The 24782-nt window shown below is 43.8% G+C and overlaps 1 protein-coding gene across 3 annotated transcripts in view; it reads right to left on the bottom strand.

Annotated features, from left to right (window-relative positions):
- The window catches only part of STK32B (serine/threonine kinase 32B), a 431273-nt gene that overhangs the window by 38872 nt on the left and 367619 nt on the right, over positions 1-24782 (bottom strand). For all 3 annotated transcript variants that reach the window (XM_030801295.1, XM_030801296.1, XM_030801297.1), the window contains one exon: positions 9304-9407. In XM_030801295.1, the coding sequence (XP_030657155.1) occupies positions 9304-9407 (104 nt within the window). The remainder of the gene's footprint in view (positions 1-9303; positions 9408-24782) is intronic.

Genomic DNA, 24782 nt, shown 5'->3' with positions numbered 1-24782 from the left:
GTCTTGGGATGACAAAAGCAACAGTTTCCCTGGCACGTGTGGTGGTGCAACAAACTGATCCTGGAGAAATCTGAGCGATGAATTCGCGATTAACCCATATGAAGTTGATTGCCATTAGTATGTGCCAATAAAATTATTGCTGTCTGTCTCCTCCACGAAGCTGTGGGCTGCTCAAAGGGGGAATCTGACCATGCTCATTTCTGTGTTCTTGGGGCCCCAGTAGTGTCTGTCATCGAGCAGGGTCCCAGAGCACGGCGACAGCGAACGTCTCAGTCCTTCCGCAGGTGCTGAGCGAACGCTGACCTTGAGTCAGACGCCATACTGGGATCCCACTGCCACCTTGGTCCCTGGGTTCGGGGTTTCCAGGTACACACTGTGAAAAAGCACTCACTTGTACTGGCTGCACCTTGAGTTCTTGCTTCAGAAAAGTTCCAAAAAGAAGCCCAGCCCTGCAACCCAGTAGGATCTGGAGATGCCTGAGTTGGGAACTAACTCCCCTTATCTCCATGCTGAAAACCCCACCTGGGGAGGAGCTGATTTCCTATGCATGTGGCGTATGTAGAAGCATGATCTGCTTGCACTGACCTTACTGGCCACCCTCCCAGGTTGTGGTCACTGGACTGTCACCCACCACATGATCAAGCCCACACGTTGTGTGGGTAACACCGTGACACTTAAGGCTCTGGCTCCGATTTCATGGAACCACAATTCCCACGGGGCTGCTGCAGCTAGAAGGTGCCAGCCCAAAGGGGCAAGGGGTCCTGATCCCTGGGAGTGCTACAGTTCCCTGGAGTGAAGGGACACCTTTATCTTTACCAAACAGGGGGCCCTGGAGAAGATGTTGGCCCTGAGGGGTGCGCCTGTGCCCCCTCAGAAGTGCACACCCAGAAGGCAGCTTTTTTTTTTCCTGACTGGCGCCTTCTCTCTTATCTGTTAATTGAGTGAGGACCTGTCCATTTCACCGTATAATAGGCAGAGCAAAACCAAAACTCGTGGGCTCTCTAGAAAGGCTAATTAACTTGATACACTAACATTTAAAAAATCTTTCTTCAATTTTTTTAATCTAATGCGAAGTGGTTACTTCCATGAATGAGCATTTTCTGCCCACTGCTGCATGTGTGAGACCCCTTTGCACTTCGCCAGAAACAACTACCGTAGTTAGAATGATGAGAGCCGGTCTTAACTGAAAATGCCCCTTATGTGACACAAAGCTCATAGAATCTTTATGAGCTGGTGACTGTTAACATGACCATTTCACAGAAGACAAAACCAAGGCACTATATCCTGGAGCTGGGCACCGAGGTGAAAGGCCAGGCAGTGGCCTGGCCAAGGCTTGCCTCTGACCATTGCTGTTACAGGGGAAATTGTGTCCCCCAAATTCATATGCTAAAGTCCTAGCCCCCAGGACCGCAGAATGTGACCTTATTTGGACACAGGCTCTTTACAGAAGTAATCCAATTGAGTCGTTAGAGTCAGTCCTAATTCTACATGTCCTGAGTCCTTATAAAAGGGGGACTTTAAGGCACAGAAAGACACACAGAGGAAAGATGATGTGAAGAAGACAGCCATCCACCAGCCACACAGAGAGGCCTGGAATAGGTCCTTCCTTCAGCCTCAGGAGGAACAAGCCCTGCCAGCCACTTCATCTCAGACTTCTGGCCTTCAGAACTGCGAGAGAATAATTTTTGTTTAAGCCACCCAGTGTGTGGATCTTAGTTATGGCCATCACAGGTAATGAACAGCAGCCCTCACCATCCACACACACAGCTCTCACTCTAGGAGGTGGCTGACTTCGACTCTGCTCCTGTGATGAACTGGTGCCCTCTGTAGATGGGGCCCGGCGTGAGCAGGACAGACGTGGTCCCTCCTGCACTGAGCTCACTGTCTTGGAGGGAGATGGGCAATAAAGAGTGGTTGGGGGTGGAATGAGTGCTGGGGAGGGAATCCATGGGGCTGCTGGGCATGTTTGGGGAAGGGGAGTTCTCTATAATCTCCACAGGGGCAGGGGCAGGAGACCCAGAGCTCAGGGCTACCACTGGGAGATGAGCCGGGGCTGAGTTCAGTTTCGCACTTTTTTTTTTTTTTTTTTTTTTGAGACAGAGTTTCACACTTGTCGCCTAGACTGGAGTGCAATGGTATGATCTCGGCTCACTGCAACCTCCACCTCCCGGGTTCATGTGATTCTCCTGCCTCAGCCTCCCAAGTAGCTGGGATTACAGGCGCGTGTCACCTTGCCCTGCTAATTTTTTGTATTTTTAGTAGAGACCGGGTTTCACCATGTTGGCCAGGCTGGTCTCAAACTCCTCACCTCAGGTGATCTGCCCGCCTCAGCCTCCCAGAGTGCTGGGATTACAGATGTGAGCCAATGCATCTGGCCGTTTTGGACTATTTGGAATTGCTCCTTCCTGTCTTTTTTGCCTTTCAATAAACAGTTCTGCCCAACACAGTCCCACCCCTACCCTGAAAGCCCAGCTGTTGGAGGTGCAAAGACCCTGGACAATGACGCAGCACTTCAGCCCTCATTTCAAACATTGGGAAACTGAGGCTGGGAAATGAAAAAGACTTTCCCAATGTCCCCGATTCTCATCCCCTGGTCTTTCTGCGGTGCCACCAGAGACCCAGAATCCAAGCACCCAACTTGAACACCAGCCAGAAACGAATGTAAATGTTTTCTTATCATTTACATTTCATTCCCTGTTTCCTTACTGGTCATTCAAGGTGCTCATCAATTCTGCTTTTCCACTGGACCTCCATGTGAGCTACTCTCTCACTCTTTCTCGCTCTCTCTCCCTAATCTCTGTAATTCTCTCTCCTTCCAGAGGCAACCGGACCAATTACAAAAACAATGATGATAATAATAACTCCAGTGCACTAGGAAGCCAGTGCAGGAAATACATTTAGAAATGAGTTTGGAACATCATGACTAAAACAAGTTCCACAGCTTTAGGCTCCAGGTTCAGCCGTCATCTGTTTGAGTGGTTGTAGAGAAATGTAGGTTCTTTTATAAGATGACTGGCAAATATTAAGATCAATATCCCGTCTGCTGGTACTGATGCTGAGTTCTCACGCGCTGGCGTTAGGATGTGCTGCGTCAGAACACCAGGTGGTATTTACAAGGTAAAATAATTCCATGTACTGCTGGTAAAAGCAATTTTAGCAGTGGGACATTGGACATACTTAGGATGCAGTGTGGGTGTGTCTCTATTCCAGGAAACTCGGTTTCCAAAAAAATTTTGCCAATTTACCAAAAAATAGAAGACAGAGGAAAAGAATTGCCGGATGTCTGTCATTTTAACTGTTAAAGTTGAGCCGGGCCTTGGAGACCATCTAATCCAATGTTTTTTTCCCAAAATCTTTTTACTCAAGATCCCAAACACAGAACAGATGAAAGTGAAGAACAGTTCCTTAGGCAATTTAAACCTCCAAACCCCAGAGAAACACTTTCCCTGCCTCTGGAACCGTTGAATCATCTCTGCAGGGTCCTAGAGTCTGGGAAACACAGCTTGAAAACACTGAAAAATTCACAAAGGTCCTTCCTCCTCCTTTGAATGGAGATCACAGACTCCCTAACCTCCTGGGCTTCTGACTCCTGGCACAGTGCTCTACTGGCCCCCTTGGTGAGGTTACATGGTCCTGTTTCTCCAGGTTCAGCCCACCCACGCCTTGTACATCCAGTGGTACTCAGTGCTGCACTCTCACCTCTCAGGGGAGCTCTGGGGGCTCTCCCTCCACTCACTGGCCTCTCTGTACCCTCAACCTTCTCTGTCTACCCATTCCTAAGGAGAAGTGCTGACTGGGGTCAAAGGCAAGGGTAACACCAGGTCAGGGAGGTGGTTGCTGGGTGAGCAAAGAGGGTAAAGTCCTCATGTCCCCATGGAGTGGGCAACAAGAAGCACAGAATGTGGATGGGAACCCATCTCTGCTCATGAAGCCCATAGGCCTTACATGCTAATGGTCAGCAAACAAGTATGATCCAGCCTCTGCTCTCGGTGCCTGTCTCTAGTGCTTGAAGGGTGCTAAAGTGGGAAGGATGCAGGCTTTCAAGCAGGTCATCCCAGGGTGGAAGTCCTAGGGGGATGTGAAAGGGGCGAGGGGTCCTTGAAAGCCCACTCCATGGGGGTGCAATGCGATGTGCTAATGCCCTCACGTGCACGATCCCACTTAGTCCTCTGGTTGTTCTACGGCTGTGGTTCTCAACCAGGGACAACTGTCCCCCAGGGGATATTTGGCAATGCTTGGAGTCATTTTGGGTTGTCATAACTGGGTGGGGAGTTCTGCTGGCATCTGATGGGTGGAGGCCAGTGATGTTGCTGAACATCCTAACAATGCACAGGACAGCCCCGCACCACAAAGAATCATCTGGCCTCAAATGTCCATAGTGCCGAGGTGGAGAAACCTATGCCACGGGCCTGTACTACTATTCTCCCCATTTTATAGATAAGAAACAGGCTCACTGATCATTGAGAGTCTAGGTGGCAAAGTCAGGATTTGAACCCAGACATATGTGGTTCTATGTGTAACCCAACCACTGTGCTGTCACTTCCCTGCTTAGGTACCATGGATAATACCACACTACCTGCAGAGTAAAGCCAAATGCCTCCAGCTGGCCTCAGGCCCTTTATAGACTGTCCCCTCACTACCCTTCTGACAGGTGGGTAGGCCAAAATGTTTGCTGAATCAGCCCTAGCTTCCACTTCAATGTCTTCTCTCCCTGAAATTCTCCCCTGCTCCTCTAAACCTAAGTCAGCAGAGCTTTACCTGCATCTACCTGTCTTGTGGGATCATCGCTGTGTGTGTATTTACTTATTTGCATAATAATCTGCATGTCTCTTGTGTGCCAGACACTGCCTATGCCCTGATCGCATTTTCTCATGTAATCTCACAGCGACCCTGCAGGTGGGCCTGATAAACCTTCTTTTATGAATGAGGAAGCCGGGGCTCAGGTGAGGTAAGTGACTTAGCCCAAATCACAGCACCAAGAAGCACAGAGTATGGATGGGAACCCATCTCTGTTCATGAAGCCCATTGGCCTTACTTGCTAATGGTCAGCAAGCAGGTGTGATCTAGCCTCTGCTCTCAGTGCCTGCCTCGAATGCTTGAAAGATGCTAAATTGGGAAGGACACAGGCTTTCCAGCAGGTCCTTCCAGGGTAGAAGTACTAGGGGGAAGTTTCCTGAGTGCCAGCCATTCATCAGTCATGGAGCTGGGTAATTAACATAATCAGAATCATTTAATTCTCAAAGCAATCCTATTGGGTAGATATAATTACTAATTTTTTTCTTGTTAACACAAAAGGATTCTGAATATTCAGTCTGTTTAAAAGCCTTGCTTAGGAACCCAGATGGGGTACCTGGTTAGAGCCAGGATTTGAACCTGTGAGATTCCTCTAAGATTGTTTTTCTCTATTATAAGGTAGCAGCTTTTGACTGAGTAAGGGGAAAATAATTTCTAGCCATTAGAGCTGTCTAAGAGTGAAAAAGATTCTTTCTGAAGGTATGGCGCTCCCTGGATCCTGAGGATAATCAATGAACAGTTGGGTGCTCACCTGTCAGAGAGACTTTGAGGTTTGTTGGGACAATGGCTGGCTAAAGATCTGTCCATCTCTTCTCTGTGGATGTGGTCAGGGGAAGGGAGATCTCCTCATATCTCTTTCCATAGTGTTCTCTGGAGAGGCAGTAGTCAGAGTGCCAGGGTGACTGGGGCACCAAAAGGAATTCTGACAAGTGGCACCTACTTGGGCCTTTTTCTTTCACTCAGTAGGCCTGCCAGGATAGCTCTCTTATCAAGAGCTAAGATTCTAGTTTGGCTCAGAGAGAAGTTGGATCCTACTTACGTCTCTTGTCTAGCCTACAAGCTCCAACCAAAAGCACAGGGTTCTCTGCATCAGTGATTCCCAATGTTTTTGGCACCAGGGACTGGTTTTGTGGAAGACATTTTTTCCATGGACTAGGGTTGCGGGGATGGTTTCAGGATGATCCAATATATATATATAAAATAATAAATATATAAATATATATATAAATATATAAATATAAATATATATATAAATATATATATTTATATATATATATAAAATATATATATAAATATAAATATATAAAGTATACATTTATTGTATACTTTATTTCTATTATTATGATATTGTAATATATAATGAAATAATTATACAACTCACCATAATGTAGAATCAGTGGGAGCCCTGAGCTTGTTTTCCTACAACTAGGCAGTCGCATCTGGGGGTGATGGGAGACAGTGACAGATCATCAGGCATTAGATTCTCTTAAGGAGCTGCACCCTAGATCCCTCACATGCACAGTTCACAAGAGCTCCTATGAGAGTGTAATGCTAACGATGACCTGACAGGAGGTGGAGCTCAGGTGGTGATGTGAGTGACGGGGAGCAGCTCTAAATACAGATGAAGCTTCCCTGGCTCACTTGCCATTCACCTTCACCCCCGCTTTGCTGTGTGGCCAGTTCCTAACAGGCCACAGGCCGGTACCCAGCCCCAGGGATTGGAGAACCCTTGTCTGCACTGTGGTCTCAAACCTGCCAATGGGACTTGGCCCCTCTGCTGTCCATAAAGAGTGATTGGCTCCTCATGAGGAGAAACAGCTGTTTTCCTGGGTCCTTGGCCAACAAGCCATATTAGTATCAATTTTGCACCCATTATTTTCAATGCGTTCCAACTTTAAGATTCTCAATATTGGGAACTCCCACTATGACCTTTTTATCTGAGACAGAGTCTTGCTCTGTCACACCCAGGCTGGAGTGCAGTGGCACGATTTTGGCTCACTGCAACCTCCACCTCCCAGGTTCAAGCGATTCTCCTGCCTCAAGCCTCTCGAGTAGCTGTGATTACAGGCACCCGTCACCATGCCAGGCTAATTTTTTTGTATTTTTAGTAGAGGTGGAGTTTCACCATATCGGCAAGGCTGGTCTCGAACTCTGACCTCAGGTGATCCGCCCTCCTCGGCCTCCCAAAGAACTGGGATTACAGATGTGAGTCACCGTGCCTAGCCTCCACTATGACTTTCTTTCCTCTTTTGGACGTAAGGAGCTCCCTGGATCCTACCCAAGGATGTTGTCACTGACATGACTGAGGAATTGCAAGGGGGGGCGGATAACTCCTAAATTTACATAGTCTATGGATAAATATGAGTGTTTTTCAGCATAGCTTTTTGACTAAATCAACTGTTTCCAGTATGAAAAACAGAGAATAAATTATTTGCATAAACCTGTTGTCCTTTGGGTCAAAGAAGAAGCCAGTCAAATATATCAGGGAGAAAGATTTACAGTAGTACATAACAGGTGGTGTTCTTTCATTCCATTACTTTGTCTCCATGCCAAAGGCCTGGATCCCCCATCATTTGCTTATTCCTCTTCCAAGAAGCATCGTCCTTGAAAATAGCATCTGGATCTTTCAGCAGAAAACTCAGAAGAATCAAAAAATAAAATAAAATAGTTTGTGAATCAGCAGGGACCACTCCATCCTTGGGGCTTTTTGCCAAGCTATCATCTTTGATTGCGCTGACCCATGAGGAATGACTGCCAATATCTTTTCTGTTGGCAGGAGCCCAGTCACGTTTAGGGCAACTGCTCGCCAAGGTCATTGCTGTGATTGATTACACAAGATTAACAGCCTCTGGCAGATGCCTGTGTGCTCTGGTTCCGATGACATCGTGGACTCTCATATTCCTCCTCTGAGCATATATATCAAAGGAAACAGCTGACAAGAAACGAACTGAGCAGGAACACCACACAGGCACCCATCTTACGCAGCCCCCCAGCAGCTCACAGGTAAACCTGCGGGACATTAATTCTTTTCATTCAGTGAACAAGCTCATATTTTCTTTGCATTCTAAGAATGCAATGTATAATAATTATGTTTTTGAGGAATTCAGGGGAAATAATTGAGATCAAGAGCAGAAAATTGTTGCTTAACTATGGGGTGACAAATAATACTTATTTGCACTCACAGTGTTCATGGTGTACAAACTGCTCTCATCACTCATTCATTCATTCATTCAACAAACATTCAGTCAACACCCATTATAACCATGCAATGGGACACCCACAATGAATAAGACACCATCATGCCCTCAAGGAAGGCACCTTCTATGGGCATGAATATGCACGTATGCAAATGACTGAAATAACATTAAAATTTTAGCCTGTGGGAGAATCTAGCTCTTTGCTTCTGTCAGCTCTGTGCTGGGCACTGGCGCTATGGAGACAAGTCTCAGGCAAACCATGTCTCCTACAGTCCAGGAATCCAGGAATCCTAAAACTCCAGCTCCGCTAAATAGACAGAAAGGATCTTATTATCCGCATTCTACCAATGAGGAAACCACGGTCCTGAGACATGGTGAAGTGACATCCTTTTCAAACGATACTTGTGCAAAGAAATAACACCTCAAAATGAATTTTAGTCAAAATACTTTCTTTTTCTGAGACAAGGCCTCACTCTGTCACCTAGGCTAGAGTGCAGTGGCGCCATCATGGCTCCACTGCAGCCTTGACCTTCCAGGCTCAGGTGATTCTCCTGCCTCAGCCTCCCAAGTAGCTAAGACTACAGGCGAGTGCCACCACGCTCAGCTATTTTTTTTAAATTATTATTATTTGTAGAGATGGAATCTCCCTATGTTTCCCAGGCTGGTCTCAAATTCCTGGGCTCAAGCAATCCTCCCACCTCAGCCTCCCAAAGTGCTGGGATTACAGTGCTGAACCACTGCACCCGGCCTAGACATAATACTTTCTGCTCAAATAAAAATATGTGTCGTTACAGCCGCCAAATAGCCCCATTAATCATCTTCAGCTTGTAAATTTAAATGCAATAAAATACAAATACGTATTGAATGTCCCATTTTTATAGGACACTGAGTTACATATTCAGGGAAGATGTGAAACAGAGAAAAAAGAAGCATGGTCTTTACCTTTAAAGATTTTCCACTCAGCTAGAAAATCAGACATGGAGACCTTGCGTTGTGGGTTCAAAGAGGACAGTGTTCGAAACCACGAGGCCAAGGCGTTTTGATGTTTGACTTGTCACTGAGCCACTGTGGGCCTTTGTGTAGGACCCTCCCCCACTGGATGCCTCTTTCCCATCTGTACAATGAGGGGATTGGACCAGAAGCTCAGGGCATTCATAGGTGGCACACAGGAATCAGGACTGAAACCTGGGGGGCGGTGACTCCACCAGTGCTCCTTCCTGTACCGCATGCCCTGCCAACTCTGCCCGTCCAGGTACAACTTGAGCCCCCACTGCACAGCTCCTCGTGTGCACCACACAGGTGCCTGTCTTACCCAGCCCCGCAGCAGCTCATAGGCTGTGACGCCCAGGGACCACCAGTCGACAGGGTACGAGTATCCCGGGCCTCCGTCCATGTACACCTGGAATACTTCTGGAGCTGCCAACGAGAGGACAAAGAGAACATCACTGTGTGTCCCAGTTTATGGCCACCACCCCTTACAGAGGGGACAAGGAGAGAAATAGAGCTTGTTTTATTTTATTATTATTATTATTATTTTTTTTTTTTTTGAGATAGAGTTTTGCTCTGTCGCCCAGGCTGGAACGTAGTGGCGCAATCTCGGCTCCTCTGCCTCCTGAGTTCAAGTGATTCTCCTTCCTCAGCCTCCCGAGTAGCTGAGATTACAGGCACCTGCCACCATGCCTGGCTAATTCTGATATTTTTAGTAGGGATGGGGTTTCACCTTGTTGGCCAGGCTGGTCTCGAACTCTTGACCTTAGGTGATCTGCCCGCCTCAGCCTCCCAAAGTGCTGGGATTACAGGCGTGAGCCATCGCATCCGGTCAGAAATCTACCTTTTTTGGACAGTAAAACCTGTACTTTTTTCACGATGCCATGTGGTTTTTATCCTCAGTAAGCCATGAGCTGTCTGAGAACAAGTTACAGGCATCACAGGAAGCACTGGCGTGACACTGCCGGGTGGAATGCAGATGGGACGCCCTGAGGGGGCGTGGAAGGGCCGTCCACTTGGCGAAAGGGAAGACATGCCCCCGGAGGGGGTGGGTTGTTGGAGCCTGTTTGCTGGGAGAACGGGTGGAGTAAACCCAGAGTGAAGAAGAGGAACAGAGCCCCCAAGGGGTTGAGAACCTTGATAAATAGACACTTAGAGCTCTCTGTGCCTGGGGCCTGTCTCAGGGACAACTATATTTTAGCGTAGGTGACATCTAACATGAAATACCCACAATGGGTAGATCCACAAGACAGAAAGCAGATTGGAGGTTGCTAGGGGCTGTGGGTGGGGAGGGGAGGGTGGGAGCACCTCCTTCATGGGTACTGGTTTTCCTTTGGGGTTGATGAAAACAAATGGGTTGGAACTAGACGGAGGTGGTGGTCACACAACATTGTGAATGTACTAAATGCTACTGAGTTATTCACTTTAAAATGGCTAATTTTATCTTATGTGAATTTCACCTCAATAGAAAAAGTACAGCGAAGGGGATGGAGGCCCAAGAGTGGTGGACCCTTATTCTTCAGGGTACTGCATTTGTCCTGGGGTCCTTGTCCCTGATTACTCTCCAAGGGGCTGAGTGGTGGGTTATCTCAGTGCCTCACCCCCGCCTCACTAGGCCAGGAGTGCATTGTAGGGTCTAATTGTGTATGTGGGCTTCCAGGAACATTTTGTGAAATGTTGATTATTTCTAGTAAATTAATTTGCAGGCGTAATTCCATTTTACAGTTGTCAGGGCAGCCGAAATCTGCCCCGGAGAGCCACAACCTGTTGTGATTAAAGCTGTCTCAACTCAGTTTCTAGATGGGCATTCACTCGGCGTGGAAAGAAGATCCAGGATGAGTTGACCTGGGGGCACTGGCTGGGCAGCTTCACACTTGAGTCTGACCAGCAGCCACATTCTAGCTGCCCCCTGGCGATATTCTCCATTTGCTTCACATTTTCTAAGTGCACTTTCACCCACGGGCTCTCCTTTCCTCTTCACAACAGCCTCCGGGGACATGTTTTACAGGGGAGGTTCAGAGAGGGCCAGCAGTATGAAGAGGTCACACAGCCAGGAAATGCAAAGCTGAGATGCACCTCACAGGTCTGCTGAATTCCTGTTTGAAGTAAGGTTCGTCCAATATTTTGTTCAGCACAAACTACATACTCAGTGCCACATGGTGGAATGGTGCACTTGGGAATTTGAGAACATGACCCTTAGATTATTTGGTCCTTACAAAGGAACTGACATTGTGCCCTGTGAAACAGGAAGACCGCTGGCGCTGCTGGAGTTACTTGTTAGTAATAAGCGACTTACCTTCTCTTTGCCTCAGCTGTGTAGAATATAGATAATAATAATATTTTATTCATTGGGCTGTTGTGAGGATTAAGTAGATTAAATAAGATAGTTTATACCAAGAGTTTAGCAGGATGCCTGGCCCGTAGTGAGTGCTCCATGAACATTAGGCATTACTAACAGCTGAATCATCACTCCAACCTCTGCTTCCTCTGCCATGCTTGTTCTCCCCATCGTCCATCAGTTACCCAAACCAGAAATCTGGGAACCCTCCTAAATGCCATCCTCCTCAGCCTCATGAGTGATCAGTCTCCAAATTCTGTGTGTTTTGTATTTTCAGCATCTTTTTGTCTGCCTCTTCCTATCAGTGATAGATCATCCTGACTCCAAAGTCAGTGATCACACTTGTTCATTAAGCATCGGATGAGTGAATATTTAATGCTTTCCTAGTACATGCTGGGCACTGAGCTGTGCTATTCCGAATCCCACCTGGATCCCACCACTGAGCCCGAAGCTGGGCTTCGGCCTACAGGGACTTCCTTCCCTGCACCAGAGTGTGTGCCTGTTCCTCTTCTCAGTCCTGAGGGCTTGAGAAAAAAGGAGTCCCGTCATGCTGGCCCAGCCCACAAGCTCCAATAGCGAAGGGTGCACCCAGCAGCGCAGAATGGCTGTGTGTGCTGAGGTGTTCCCCATCAATCCTTGTCATGCCTGGCAGCCCCAAGTCCATTCAGAACTCAGGGTAGAAGGAGCAGCAGAGTGATCCTGTCCTGGCTGTCATGACCAGTCAAGTGACAAATGCCTGCAGTCCTAGAGAGGGTGACATTCCCTCCTCCCCCACACACTTGGAGCTGATGATAGAACACAACAATATTGATGTCATAATCCCCATGCCACCAAAATGATGTCATTGGCTGCTCAGAATCCCAGCACTTAGACGTGAGAGAACTACACAGGTTTAGAGCTGGAAGGACAGGTGTGAGCCACATATGTGAACAATAGCAAACGTGATTTGTCAGGTGCCATGTTAAGGATTATATGTGTATTACCTCTTTAATTCTCCGAACCACCCAACAGGGTAAATGCTACGATGATCTTCATTTTTCTGATGAGGAGGCAGAGGCATTTGGAGGTGTAGTGGGCCGAATCATTGCCCCCTAAAAGCTATGTTCAAGTCCTAACTCCTGGGACCTGTGAATAGGGCCATATTTGAAAATAAGGTCTTTGTAAATGTAATCGAGTATCTCAAGATAAAATAATCCTGGATTTAGATTGGGCCCTAAATCCAACGACTGATGTCTTTGTAAGAGAAAGGAAAGATCTGAGACACAGAGAAGACAGCCATGTGAAGACAAAGGCAGATTGGAGAGATGTGGCCACAAGCCAAGGAAGGCCTGGAGCTACTTGGAAGCTGAAAGAGGCAAGAAGAATCCTCCCGTGGGGCCTTCCGAGGGCACATGGCCCTGCTGGCCCTTTGATATTGGATTTTCAGACTCCACAACTGTGGGAAAATGAATTTTTATTGTTTCAGGCCACTCAGTTCGTAGTAATTTGTTTCGCAGCCACAAGAAATGAATACAAGGGGTAAGGAAATTGCCAAGGTCACCCAGCTACCACAGCAGAGCTGGGATTAGCACCTCTTGCTTTTCTGACTCCAGGGTCCTTTCCCCTGTACTGGGCAACTGCCAGGAGTAATTGCTCCTTCCTTCCCTCCCAGGGCCTGGTGCTCAGCCCAGTATACAGAAGGCACTTAATAAATGTGTGGCCTGGCTCTTTCACCCTGATGCCATAGGGCTTGTCTGGCTCACTGATGTCTGCATCAGAGATGGAAACAGCTCACAGCATCTCGAGATGTCAACGTCGTAGGGCTGAAGGGTCCCTTGAAACTCATCGTGTTCTCCACACCTCCTTGTTAGAATTGGACACTGGGCCCGAGGAGGAGGAGTGTCTTGCCTCAGCCACCCAGTAGTACCTCTGAGGTCAAGTCTAGAATTCTTGGTCCTGACTCCTAGGTTCAGGGAATTCCCATGACTGTCACAGTGATATTCAGCTGCCAATTCTGCATGATTCTACCTCCTAATAGCATGTATACCCTCCCTTCCTCACCTTTGCTCACATGCTGCTCATGTTCTGATGCTTGTTTTCCCTTCTAGTCCCCTAGGAGCAGCATAGCTTCCCAGCTGAGACTCCTCCAATCTGTCCTTCCCACTGCTGACCGGGGAGTCAGTTTTCTGACATGCCACAGATGATGGTATTCCCTGCTAAAAGATCTTCCCATCACGGTGGCTGTTTCATAAACTGTGTTCCTTGCAATGCCACTGGCTCCATGTCCTTCCAGCTCTAAATCTGTGTAATTCTCTCGCATCTAAGTGCTGGGATTCTGAGCAGCCAATGACATCATTTTGGTGGCATAGGGATTATGATATCAATATTGCTGTGTTCTATCATCATCCTTAGAGCCTTTCGTGTGCTGATGTGCTTTGGTGATGTTCACAGGGGCCCAACTCAGTAGCAGGCATGGCTTGGAAATGTATTTGACTTAATCCTGGAATCTTTCCTATTTTTAATTTTTGGTGGAACACAAGGTACTAGGGCTGGGGACCAGTCTGGCCCAGAGGGCAGTTCAAATCCACGGCCCAGCACTGAGGCCCCAAGCTGTCTTGTGCCGCCCCGCTTGCCTATGGCCACCCTGGCTCCATGCTGCGTGCTGTTCCTGGAACACTCTGTCTCTGTCTCTGTTCCTGACACTCTTTCCCAACTCACAGAAGGTGCAGCCCTAGGGTTTCGTCCTCCAGGAACCTACCATGTGCCAGACAAGGCTCTTCACAGGTACAGTGGACTCCTCAGAATAGGTCTCTGCTATTATCACTTCCTTACCATCTCCCTTCCGCCCAGGCTAGACAGGGGCTTCCTCATTTCCCCCATGCTCTTCATCTCCTCATGCATTTTTGCTTAGTTGTCTCCCTTTTCTGTTGACTCCAAGCTCCTTGAGGGCAGAGACTGTCATGTTCTCTCTGATGCCTCATCCCCTGCCTGGTACCAAGAAGATATGCAGGAAAAATTTGTTAACTGACTAAATAAACGGTCATAATAAAAATAGCAAACACTTCTATTGCCCTTGTGTGCCAAGCACTGTCTAAGCTCTTTACATCCTGCTAATTAAAACAGTTAATCTTTAAGGAGCATCTGCTCTGTGCAAAGTCTTGTTTTAAGAGTAGTGATTCATCTTCATAACATGGGCTTTGAGCTAGCTGTCAGGATTCTTGCAGAGGAACGAGCCAGTTGCTCTGAGATGACACAGAAAAGGCTGGGACTGAGGACCCCCCGGGGCACGTGTGTGATAAAGGCAGCTCTGGGGCAGCCCTGGCTCACCGGGGCAGCAAACAACAGATCAAGCAGATAATTGTGGTAGGCTGTGGCCATGCCCAGAAAGGTAGTCCAGGGTCCAAAGCCTAGTTACACCTGCTTAGATTATAAATGAATAAAATTCCCCAAGGCCTTCCATGAAACCACAACAACTAAAGCTTCTTCCAATGCTTTGGTAAGGGGAATGGCCAACCCTGAATGTATTTATCAGCCATTGGAAACACCAACTGTAACTGCCATCATGTCCACAGCATTCGTGCAGGGCTTTGTGGGGAACAGATGCCTCCACATGTCAGTCTTCCCATCCTTGAAGCACCATAGGCCATGGATGAAGAAGCTGAGGTCCACAGAGATTAGGGGGTATGTTCAGGGCCATGGAGATAATGAGTGAAGGAGCCCAGACCAGAATGTCAGTCTTATAACTTTAAGGCCAGGGCTCAATACAGCTGTTCCACTATTATTACGAATAGTGGCTTTATTGACAATGCCAATAGTTGCAATATTAATGTGGCCATTTATCGAGCCTACTATGTGCCAGAAGCTCTTCTTAATTCTTTACATATGCTATTCATGTCTTGGAAAAGCTAACGTTTAGAGAGCACTTCTAGATGCTAGGGACTGTGCTGAGTGCCTATGTGTTATCTCACAAGGACATTGTCAGGTGGGTACTATCTCCATTTCGGGAAGCAAAGGCTTGGAGAGAGTAGGTACCACATCTGAGGTGACACAGCTACTAAGGCTTATTTGAACCCAGTTCCATTACCCAAGATCAACTAGAATGATGACAACCTAGTTCTGTCTCCTTCAGAGGCCATATATTTTCCAGCAATTATGCCATCTTTATAAACATGCTGAATATAAAAATCATATATCATATATATATACATGCACACATATAGCATATACTCTCTATGTTTTATATTCCAATATTTCCTGATGTTCATAAACACTCTTAGTTTTGGTTGCAATTGAATTAGTCATCTATTAGTTTTGGTTCCAATTGAATTAGTAGATAAAAGAAGGATAATAAATGTGGTTTTGCTATTAATAAAAATTATTTAAAATCCTCTTGAAACTGGATCTTGATTCACATTCCCTGACACTGCCTGCTTTCTTGCCCATTGTCTTTCACTGCATGCGGTGCATGGTGCATGCTCTATGGATTCTTGTGAGCCCAAAATACACTGGACGGACACTGGGCACCAGGGAACTCTGGCTGCCCTGCAATGGCCTGGAAAGATCAGCCTCACCTCCTGCTAACCATCTCTACCAATGGTTGAGCAATTATTCCAATGAAAGTTTGAAATGAAAAGTGAGTTTTGATGCCAAGGAGCATCAGGGCATCGTATAATGGGCCTTCCAGAAAAACAGGAACATGGGGCGTGAAATGAGAGATCGCCTTTCTTTCCCTCAGAAATGTAGATGTGTGTGTGGTGGGATTTGCCCCCTCACTAACCACACAGAGTTTACTTCCTCATTAGACTAAAAATATGAAAAGCATACAATCACCTCCTAAAGTATAATTATTAGCCTGCTGCAGTGAGCTCTGTGAAAATTGCTGAAGGTTTTGATATTTGCAGTGGAGTGTGAAATGCTATTTAACATCTAGCTTGCGAGCTGACAGCCTTCCAGGATCTGTTTCCACAGGTGTTTGCTCTCTTCTTGACTGGGAACAAAGAATTACTAAATTTTGGCCTACAGGGGGCCTTCAAGGTAATTTCCTTCCTCCCTTAAATGTTATAGACAAGGAGGCCAAGTCCGAATGGAGGAGTTAAATGACTTCTGGCCCAGCTGGGTCTAGAACCCAAGTCTCCTACCCACTGATACTTTCTTCAAGCAAAGACCATGTCTCCAGCTTGCACATCCTGGCTGGCAGGATGGCCGGATCTGGGTAGCTAACACCCACTGGACACTTGCACCTACAGGTCCCAAGGGCACAACTCAACCTGTCTGAAGCAAGCTTTCAAACTGCCTCTTCTTCTGGGTTCTCAATCTCAGCCACAAGGGTCTTTTCAGCAGCACAGTCAGAAACCTGGGAGTCAACTTCGACTCTAGGACTCTTTTAGCCTTTGTATTTGATCATTCGATTGGTCACCAAGACTTATTTTCCCTTCCAGAAACTTCCTCTCTATCCTCCTCTCTATCCTCTACTCTGGTCCTTTTTCATCTCTGTCTGGCCTCATTGTTGCTCCCTCAACCACTTGCCTGTCTCCAGCCTGGGGCTCTTCAATCCCAACTCCAACTGCCCCTGAGAGACTTGTAAGTAGTAGAATCAGTGAAACAGAGGGGTTACGAAAGTGGTAATTACTCAGGCCTACAACTGAACCTCAGCTCCCATGCTTACTGGCACAGTGACGTTGGGTAAACTGCTTAACCTCTTATATGTACCTCAGTTTACTCATCTGTAAGAAGGAATGACAATGTCTGCTACAAAATCTTATTGTGAAGAGAAAACGGCTATGTATATCTTGATTAAGCACATAGTAAGTGCTCAATAAATGGTATCTAGTGTTATTGTTGTTATTATTCACATGTTCAAACTACTTGCTCAAAATCATTCCAAGTTTCCTATTTACTATGAATAAAGTTCAAGCTTTTTAGCATGAAAACTTCCTAAAAACAGGCCCCAGGCACCATCATATTTGGCCACTATTCTTATTACACCCATTGTGCCAGCTTCAAAGAATAGGATATACTATATTTTGAATCATCAACGACTTTACCCTGCTTTTCATACTCACGAGCTCCTATTCATACTTCAAGACTCAGACCACATTTCACTATGGAATGTTCATCAAGTTCCTTGCTATTCCTGTTTCCCATCTTACCCTCTTCTCCTGGCAAACTACTAATACATCAGTCTATGGTCTAGATTCTTACTAAACCTTTGCTAGTTCCTTATAATGCTATATTTTAATTAATAGTTACATGTCCATCTCCCCCACTGGGTAGCTCTCTGAAGGCAGAAACATGACTAAGTCAGCTCCAGATTCAAAGGGATTAGCATGTAGCTGATCTAGAAGTAGATGCTTAATGCATCATAGTGGCAAAGGACTTAAGTCACAGAGTTCTGGCTTTGAATTTCAATGGCTACCTTTGCTGGCTGTTTGTCACTGGGCAAGCATTTGAGTTTCAGATTCCATGGAATAATACTAGCCCTTACCCCATAATGAGACAACTTATGTGACGCATTTACTTCAGAGACTGACACAAAGTAAGTTCTCAACAGATGTGAGCTAGTTTTTGTTATAGTAATTCATTATTACTGAATGGACAATGAAATGAATGCATAAATGGAAGCCCAACTCATCAAGGTAATGATTCAAGAGCTCTGTCATAATTCATTGCATTAAAGTGTGCCGAGAAGCTGTGGAAAGAAGAGATAAGTAGCATGCCTGGCCTCTCTCTTAATCCTTTGGGGGGGTAATTTATATTTCTTTGGCTCTTGGCTAGTCAAATGAACTCAGGTGTCACACGCTTACATATTAATTTGAGATAACATGAAACCACTGCATCAGTCTGATAATTTCTCTTTTTGGGGAGATGCTAGTAGCATTGCTAGCAACAGAAAACTCATTTCACTAAAGTATGCAAGAAACTGCTCGCTGTTGACCATTAGTATTTCACAGTTATGCATAGGAAGAAGAGGAAAGAACATTTAATTGGCTAATGAGTAAATAGGTAAGCTCTGATAAAGGGCAGAAATAAATGATGCACCAGTATCAGAAAGTTACTTCATGTTAAATGTGTCTGATTCAACTAGTAAATTAAAAAAAAAAAGACTTTTGGAAGTTTTCATGGAGAAATGATGTTCTAACTGGAAGCACAGAATTAAAATCAGTGTATTTTACAGTCAATATGTGAAACTTGAGAAGAACTTCTAAATAGCATATGAGATGACAGAAAAGTTAGTTTATCCAGTACCACTCTCTTAAAGGATTCCAAATTCTCTATTTACCCAAGACAATTAATGTTCTTTAAAATTTTCCATTGAACTTGCTATAACAAACCAAAAGCTATAATGTAGCACACAGGTAATACATGATCTGGCCCTACACACTTCTCAAGGGTTATCTTTCTTGCTGACTTTGCTCAGGTCACACTAGTTTTCTTTTGGTTCCATGGGCCAAGCTTCTTTTGCCTCAGGGCCTTAGCAAATGCAGTTTCATTTCCCTGCCATGATCCTGGGATCAGACCATTAGTGGTTTCCTATTGCTGGGAGAAAGATAGGATCAATCCGAAATACCCCTAAGATCCCCAAGACCCATTGACACAGAACCTACCTAAGACAGGCTGAACCAAAGCAGCAGAGAACATTTACTCTCCCCGCCCTCTGCCACATCAGCAAGTGTCAAGGAACTAGAAACAGAAGCCTATTGCTAGAGAACAGGAGCACAGAGAGAGACCCTATTTAAGGCACAGATTCACAGAGAAACCCTAAGTCAAAGGTGGAACAGGAACATTGAGGAAAACACTTTGGTAACCACACTGAAACCCAACTCTAAAGCTGGTATTTTGAAAATAACCACAGAACAACAAAACTCAAGTCAAGCTCAACTCCTAATTAGATTGACTCAATGCTACCTCCTCCTCCAAAGAAAACTAAATGCGTAGTAGTAGTAAAATAAACATGTCCATTTCCAGGCATAAACATTTTCCTTTGCATCATGCAAATATTTTAATAAAAAATTATCAGACACAAGACAAAAAAACAAAAACTCATTGAGAAGAGACAAAGAAATTAACAGAATCATACTCAGATATGAACTAGACGTCAGATCTAACAAACAAGGAATTTAAAACATTTCAAAGGCTCTAGTGGAAAGGTGGACAGCACGCGTTAACAGACAGGGATTTCAATAGAAAGATAGAAACTATAAAAGCAGATGGAAATGCTAAAAACAGACAAATGCCAAAACATAGTGCCAGAGATAAACAATGGTTCCAATAGGTTTATCAATAGACTTGAAGATAGGTCAAAAGAAATTGCCTGAAGCGAAACACTAAGAGACAACAGTGTGGTGGGGGATGGGGAGAAGAGGGCATGAAAATATTGTGAGGGAAAATATCAAACATCTCACTTCGGGTTTTGAAATCCCAGAAGCAGAGTAGAGAGAGAATGGGTCAAAAATATATATATATTTGCAGAGATAATGACCAAGAATTTTCTAAATATGATGAGTAATCAAACCACATATCCAAAAAGCTCAGAAAACACCAACCAGAGTAAATATCAAAAAGAAAAAAAAATCCAATATGCCTTGGTACATCATATCTAAAACCAAAGAGAGGGAGAAAATCTTGGAGTCAGCTGAAGGAAAAAAGCAGATTACCTACAGAGGAACAGGGATAGGAATTACAGCAGATTTGTTGTCAGGAATACTGCAGATCAGAAGCAACGGAGTGGCAATATTTAAGCGACTAAGGAAAAAAAAAACACCCTCTTAACCCAGAGTTCTGTATCCAGTTAAAATATCTTGTAACAATATAAGGAAATAAAGATTCTTTTCCTTATATAAGCAAACCAAAAAAAGAAAGAATTCATTACCAGTAGATTTTAATAGTCAGAATTGTTAAAGGAAGTCCTCCAGGTAGAATGAATATAACAACAGCTAGAAAATTGAAGCTACACAAAGAAAGAATATGAAAATAGCAAAAAAGAAGGTAAATGCAAAGTTTTTTTTAATTTTTAACCACTACAAATATAATTGACTATTTGAAGCAAAAATAAATTCAATGACTTATATATTTATAGTAAAAAGAGATGAATAGAATGAATTTGGGTATATTATAAGATTACACATGCTGTAACAGGTTTAAGGTATTTTCTGATTAATTGAAGATGTATATTATTTTTTAAAGAGGTACAAAAACTAAGCCAATGGAGAAGTTAAAGTGGAATCATAAGTAAGGATCAACTAATCCAAAATAAGGAAGAAAAATAGGAACAAAGACCAAATGAAACAAATACAAGAAAAGGCAAGATGATAGATTTAAATAAAATTATCTCAATAATTATATCAAATATAAGTGGTCTAAATATCAATGAAAAGACAGATATTGTTAGACTGGATTTAAAAGACTGCCTACAAGAAATGTACTTTAAAAATAAAGACAAAGAGATAGGTTAGAAATGAAAGGATAGAAAAAGATATCATCAGCGATGTACTAGAGTAGGGTTATACTGGCTGACAGGAGTATACTGTTAACATCTCTTCCCAACTCTGTGTTTGATGATGTCTCATTGCTAACTTGAAATCAGCCATGGTGGAGTCCTTATATCATGGAAATCAAAATCTATAAATTAGGGGGATTTGTTTCTTCTTTACCAGAGAACTAGCTGTTAGACATTTACCAGCACACCACTGGATATGTCATGTAAACACTAACCAAAAGAAAGCTGAAGTGGCTGTATTAATATCAGCCAATGCAGACTTCAGAACAAGGAATAAGAGGGACATTATATAATGATAAATGGGGAAATTTATCAAGAAAATGTAATGATCCTAAAGGAAAAGCAAGGAAAAACAGAGAAATTTACAATCATAGCTGGGAATTCCAACACTCATATCTTAGTAATTGATAGAAGAAGTAGACAAAAAATCAACAAAAATATATACAAAACCTGAGCAATGTTATCAAACAACTTGACCTAATTGACATTTGTCTAGCAAAGAAGACAGTATTTTTGCAAGTTTGCCTGTAATATTAACCAAGATAGATCATATCTAGACCATAAAATAAACTTCACCAGTTTTTTTATTTTTTTTTATTTTATTTTTTTTTTTTTTGAGACGGAGTCTCGCTCTGTCACCCAGGCTGGAGTGCAGTGGCGCAATCTCAGCTCACTGCAAGCTCCGCCTCCCGGGTTCACGCCATTCTCCTGCCTCAGCCTCTCCGAGTAGCTGGGACTACAGGCGCCCGCCACCACGCCCGGCTAATTTTTTTGTATTTTTAGTAGAGACGGGGTTTCACCGTGGTCTCGATCTCCTGACCTCGTGATCCGCCCGCCTCGGCCTCCCAAAGTGCTGGGATTACAAGCGTGAGCCACCGCGCCCGGCCTAACTTCACCAGTTTTTAGAAAAGAAATCATACAAAATATTTTCTCTGATCATGACAGAATTAAACTGAACATCAATGAAAGATATATTAAAAATTCCCAACTATTGTTAGACAAATGTTTTTTGTTTGTTTGTTTTGTTTTTTTTAGATGGAGTCTCACTCTGTCGCCCAGGCTAGAGTGCAGTGGCACTATCTCGGCTCACTGCAAGCTCCACCTCCCGGGTTCACGCCATTCTCCTGCCTCAGCCTCCTGAGTAGCTGGGACTACAGGCGCCCACCACCACGCCTGGCTAATTTTTTGTATTTTTTAGTAGAGATGGGGTTTCACCGTGTTAGCCAGGATGATCTCGATCTCCTGACCTCATGATCCACCCGCCTCGGCCTCCCAAACTGCTGGGATTACAGACGTGAGCCACCGCGCCTGGCCTAGAAATGTTTTTAACTGAATGAAATTAAAAGCACAATATATCCAAATTTGTGGGATACAGCTGAAGCTGGACTTAAAACAAAATTTATAGCATTAAATGCTTACAGTGGAAAATAAGACAAGTTTCAAATAAATTATCTAAACTTCCACCTTAAGAGACTAGAATAAGAAGAATAAATTAAATTCAAAGTCAGCAGAGAGAAGGATGGCATAGAGATAAGAGAGAAGAAATCAGTAAAATAAAAAATAGAAAAATAATAGAGAAAATCAATAAAGCAAAAACTGGCTCTTTAAAAAGATCAATACATTTGATAAACCTGTACTCTGAATGACCAGGAAAACCAGAGAGAAAACATCAATTACCAATTCAGGACTAAAAGAGGGGACATCACTACAGAATTTACACTCATTAAAAGGATAATAAGGGGATATTACACATAACTGTATGCCCTAACATTTGAAAAGTTAGATGAACTAGGGAAATTCCTTGAAAGACATAAACTACCAAATCTTATTTAAATTTACTTAGTTCTTGAAGAAATAGATAAACAGAATAGTCCTATGTCTATTAAAGAAATTGAATCCATAGTGAAAAACTTTTCCTCAAAGAAAACTCCAGGCCCAACAAATATCTTCACTGCATAATTCTACAAAATATGTGTGGAAATAATACCAATCTTGGGCATATTGTTTTTAGAAAATAGAAGGGAAGGAAACACTTTCCAACTACGTGGCCAGCATTACTCTAATACCAAAGCCACACCAAGTTGTTACAAGAAAATAGAACTACAGACAAAAATTCCTCAAGAACCTAGATGTAAATATTATGAACAAGATATTAGTACACTGATTCAAGGATTATAGGTAAAAGATACTACGTTATGATCAAACAGGGTTCCTTCTGGGAAGGTAAGGCTGGTTCAGCATTTCAAAGTGAGTCAGCAGTATTTTAACAGACTATAGAAGAGAAACCACAGGATTATCTCGACGGATTTAGAAACGCTATGTGACCAAATTCAACATGCATTTACGATTTTAAAAAACTGAATAAATTGGAAGTAGAAGGGAACCTCTTCACCTTATAAGGAACTGCAAAAACCTTACAGTTGACATCATAATTTAAAACTTCAGCTTTTAAAAAAGACTGTTAAATTGGTCTAAGTACAGTGGTGTTTATAACTAATTGATCACAAGTGGTAACAAATTTCTTTGTTCCTTTAGCAGTCCCACTGCTTCACTTGAATAGTAAAACAAATAAAAATAAATTTAAGAAGACTCTTTTAAGATAATAGACAAGCCACTGACTTGGAGAAAATATTTATAGAATATATATCTGATATAGGAATTCTATCCAGGATATATTTTAAAACTCTCAAAATGAAATAAAATAATCCAGTAAATGTTTTTTTTTCCTTTTTTTTTTTTTTTTTTAGATGGAGTCTCGCCCTGTTGCCCAGGCTGGAGTGCAGTGGTGCGATCTTTGCTCACTGCAACCTCCGCCTCCTGGGCTTCAGACTCCTGAGTAAGTGGGATTACAGGTGCATGCCACCACACGCAGTTAATTTGTTGTATTTTTTAGTAGAGACAGGGTTTCTCCATATTGGCCAGGCTAGTCTCGAAATCCTGGTCTCAAGTGACCTACCTGACTTAGCCTCCCTAAGTGCTGAGATTACAGGCATAAGCCACCACACCCAGCCAAAATAATCCAATAAATTAACGGGCAAATGATTTGAACACATATTCCACACAGAAAATATATGGATGGCAAATAGGCAAGCGAAAAGATGCTCAACACCATTAGTTACCAGGGATTTGCAAACTGAAATCACGACTGACCTATTAGAATGCCTAATGACCTCAACGATGGGACAATACCAAGTCCTGGCGAGGACACAGAACAACCAGGTTTCTCATTCGCTGCTTGTGGGAATGTAAAGTGGTCCAGCCATTCTCGAAACCAATTTGGCAGTTTCTTACCAAATGATCCAGCAATCTCACTTTTAGGTAATTACTCCAGAGAAATGGAAGCTTAAGCTCATATAAAACCTGTATGCAAATGTCCATAATGGCTTTATTCATAAATATGTAAAACTGTAAACAACTCAGGTGCCCCTCAACTGATGAACAGATAAACACGTGTATGTATATCCAGCAATAGGAAGGGACTACTGATACACACGCCATGAGTAAATCTCAAATACATCATTCTAATTGAAAAAGCCACATTCAAAAGGCTGTATACAATATTATCTCATTTATATGACTTTCTGGAATAGGCACAATTATAGGGGTAGAAAATCAATTGCTGGTTGCCAGGGACTGGGAATGAGGAACTTCTGCGGGGGTGATGGAAGCCATCTATATCTTTATACTGGTGGTGTTTATCTATGACTGTATGTGTTTGTCTGAATTCAGAGAGCCATACACTAAAAGAGTACATTTTACTGCATGAAAATTATTCCTCAACTAAGCATCTCAAACTACATATTTATCAGTTTGGTGACTTTTAAACTGACTCTCTCCCTCACAAACAGCCAAACCAATGAGGGTAGGAATACCTATGTTTTATTCACACGTGTTTTCAGTCCATAGAACACTGCCTAGCATGTAGAAGGTGCTCAGCAAATCTCTGTTGAATGAATGAATGGTTCTCAGGAAAGATAATGGACAGTGGAGC

The sequence above is a fragment of the Nomascus leucogenys genome, chromosome 20, assembly GCF_006542625.1.
Source record: "Nomascus leucogenys isolate Asia chromosome 20, Asia_NLE_v1, whole genome shotgun sequence".
In the NCBI taxonomy this organism is placed as follows: domain Eukaryota; kingdom Metazoa; phylum Chordata; class Mammalia; order Primates; family Hylobatidae; genus Nomascus; species Nomascus leucogenys.
The sequence above is the reverse complement of the archived record's forward strand: the minus strand, read 5'-3'. Positions and strand labels throughout refer to the sequence as shown.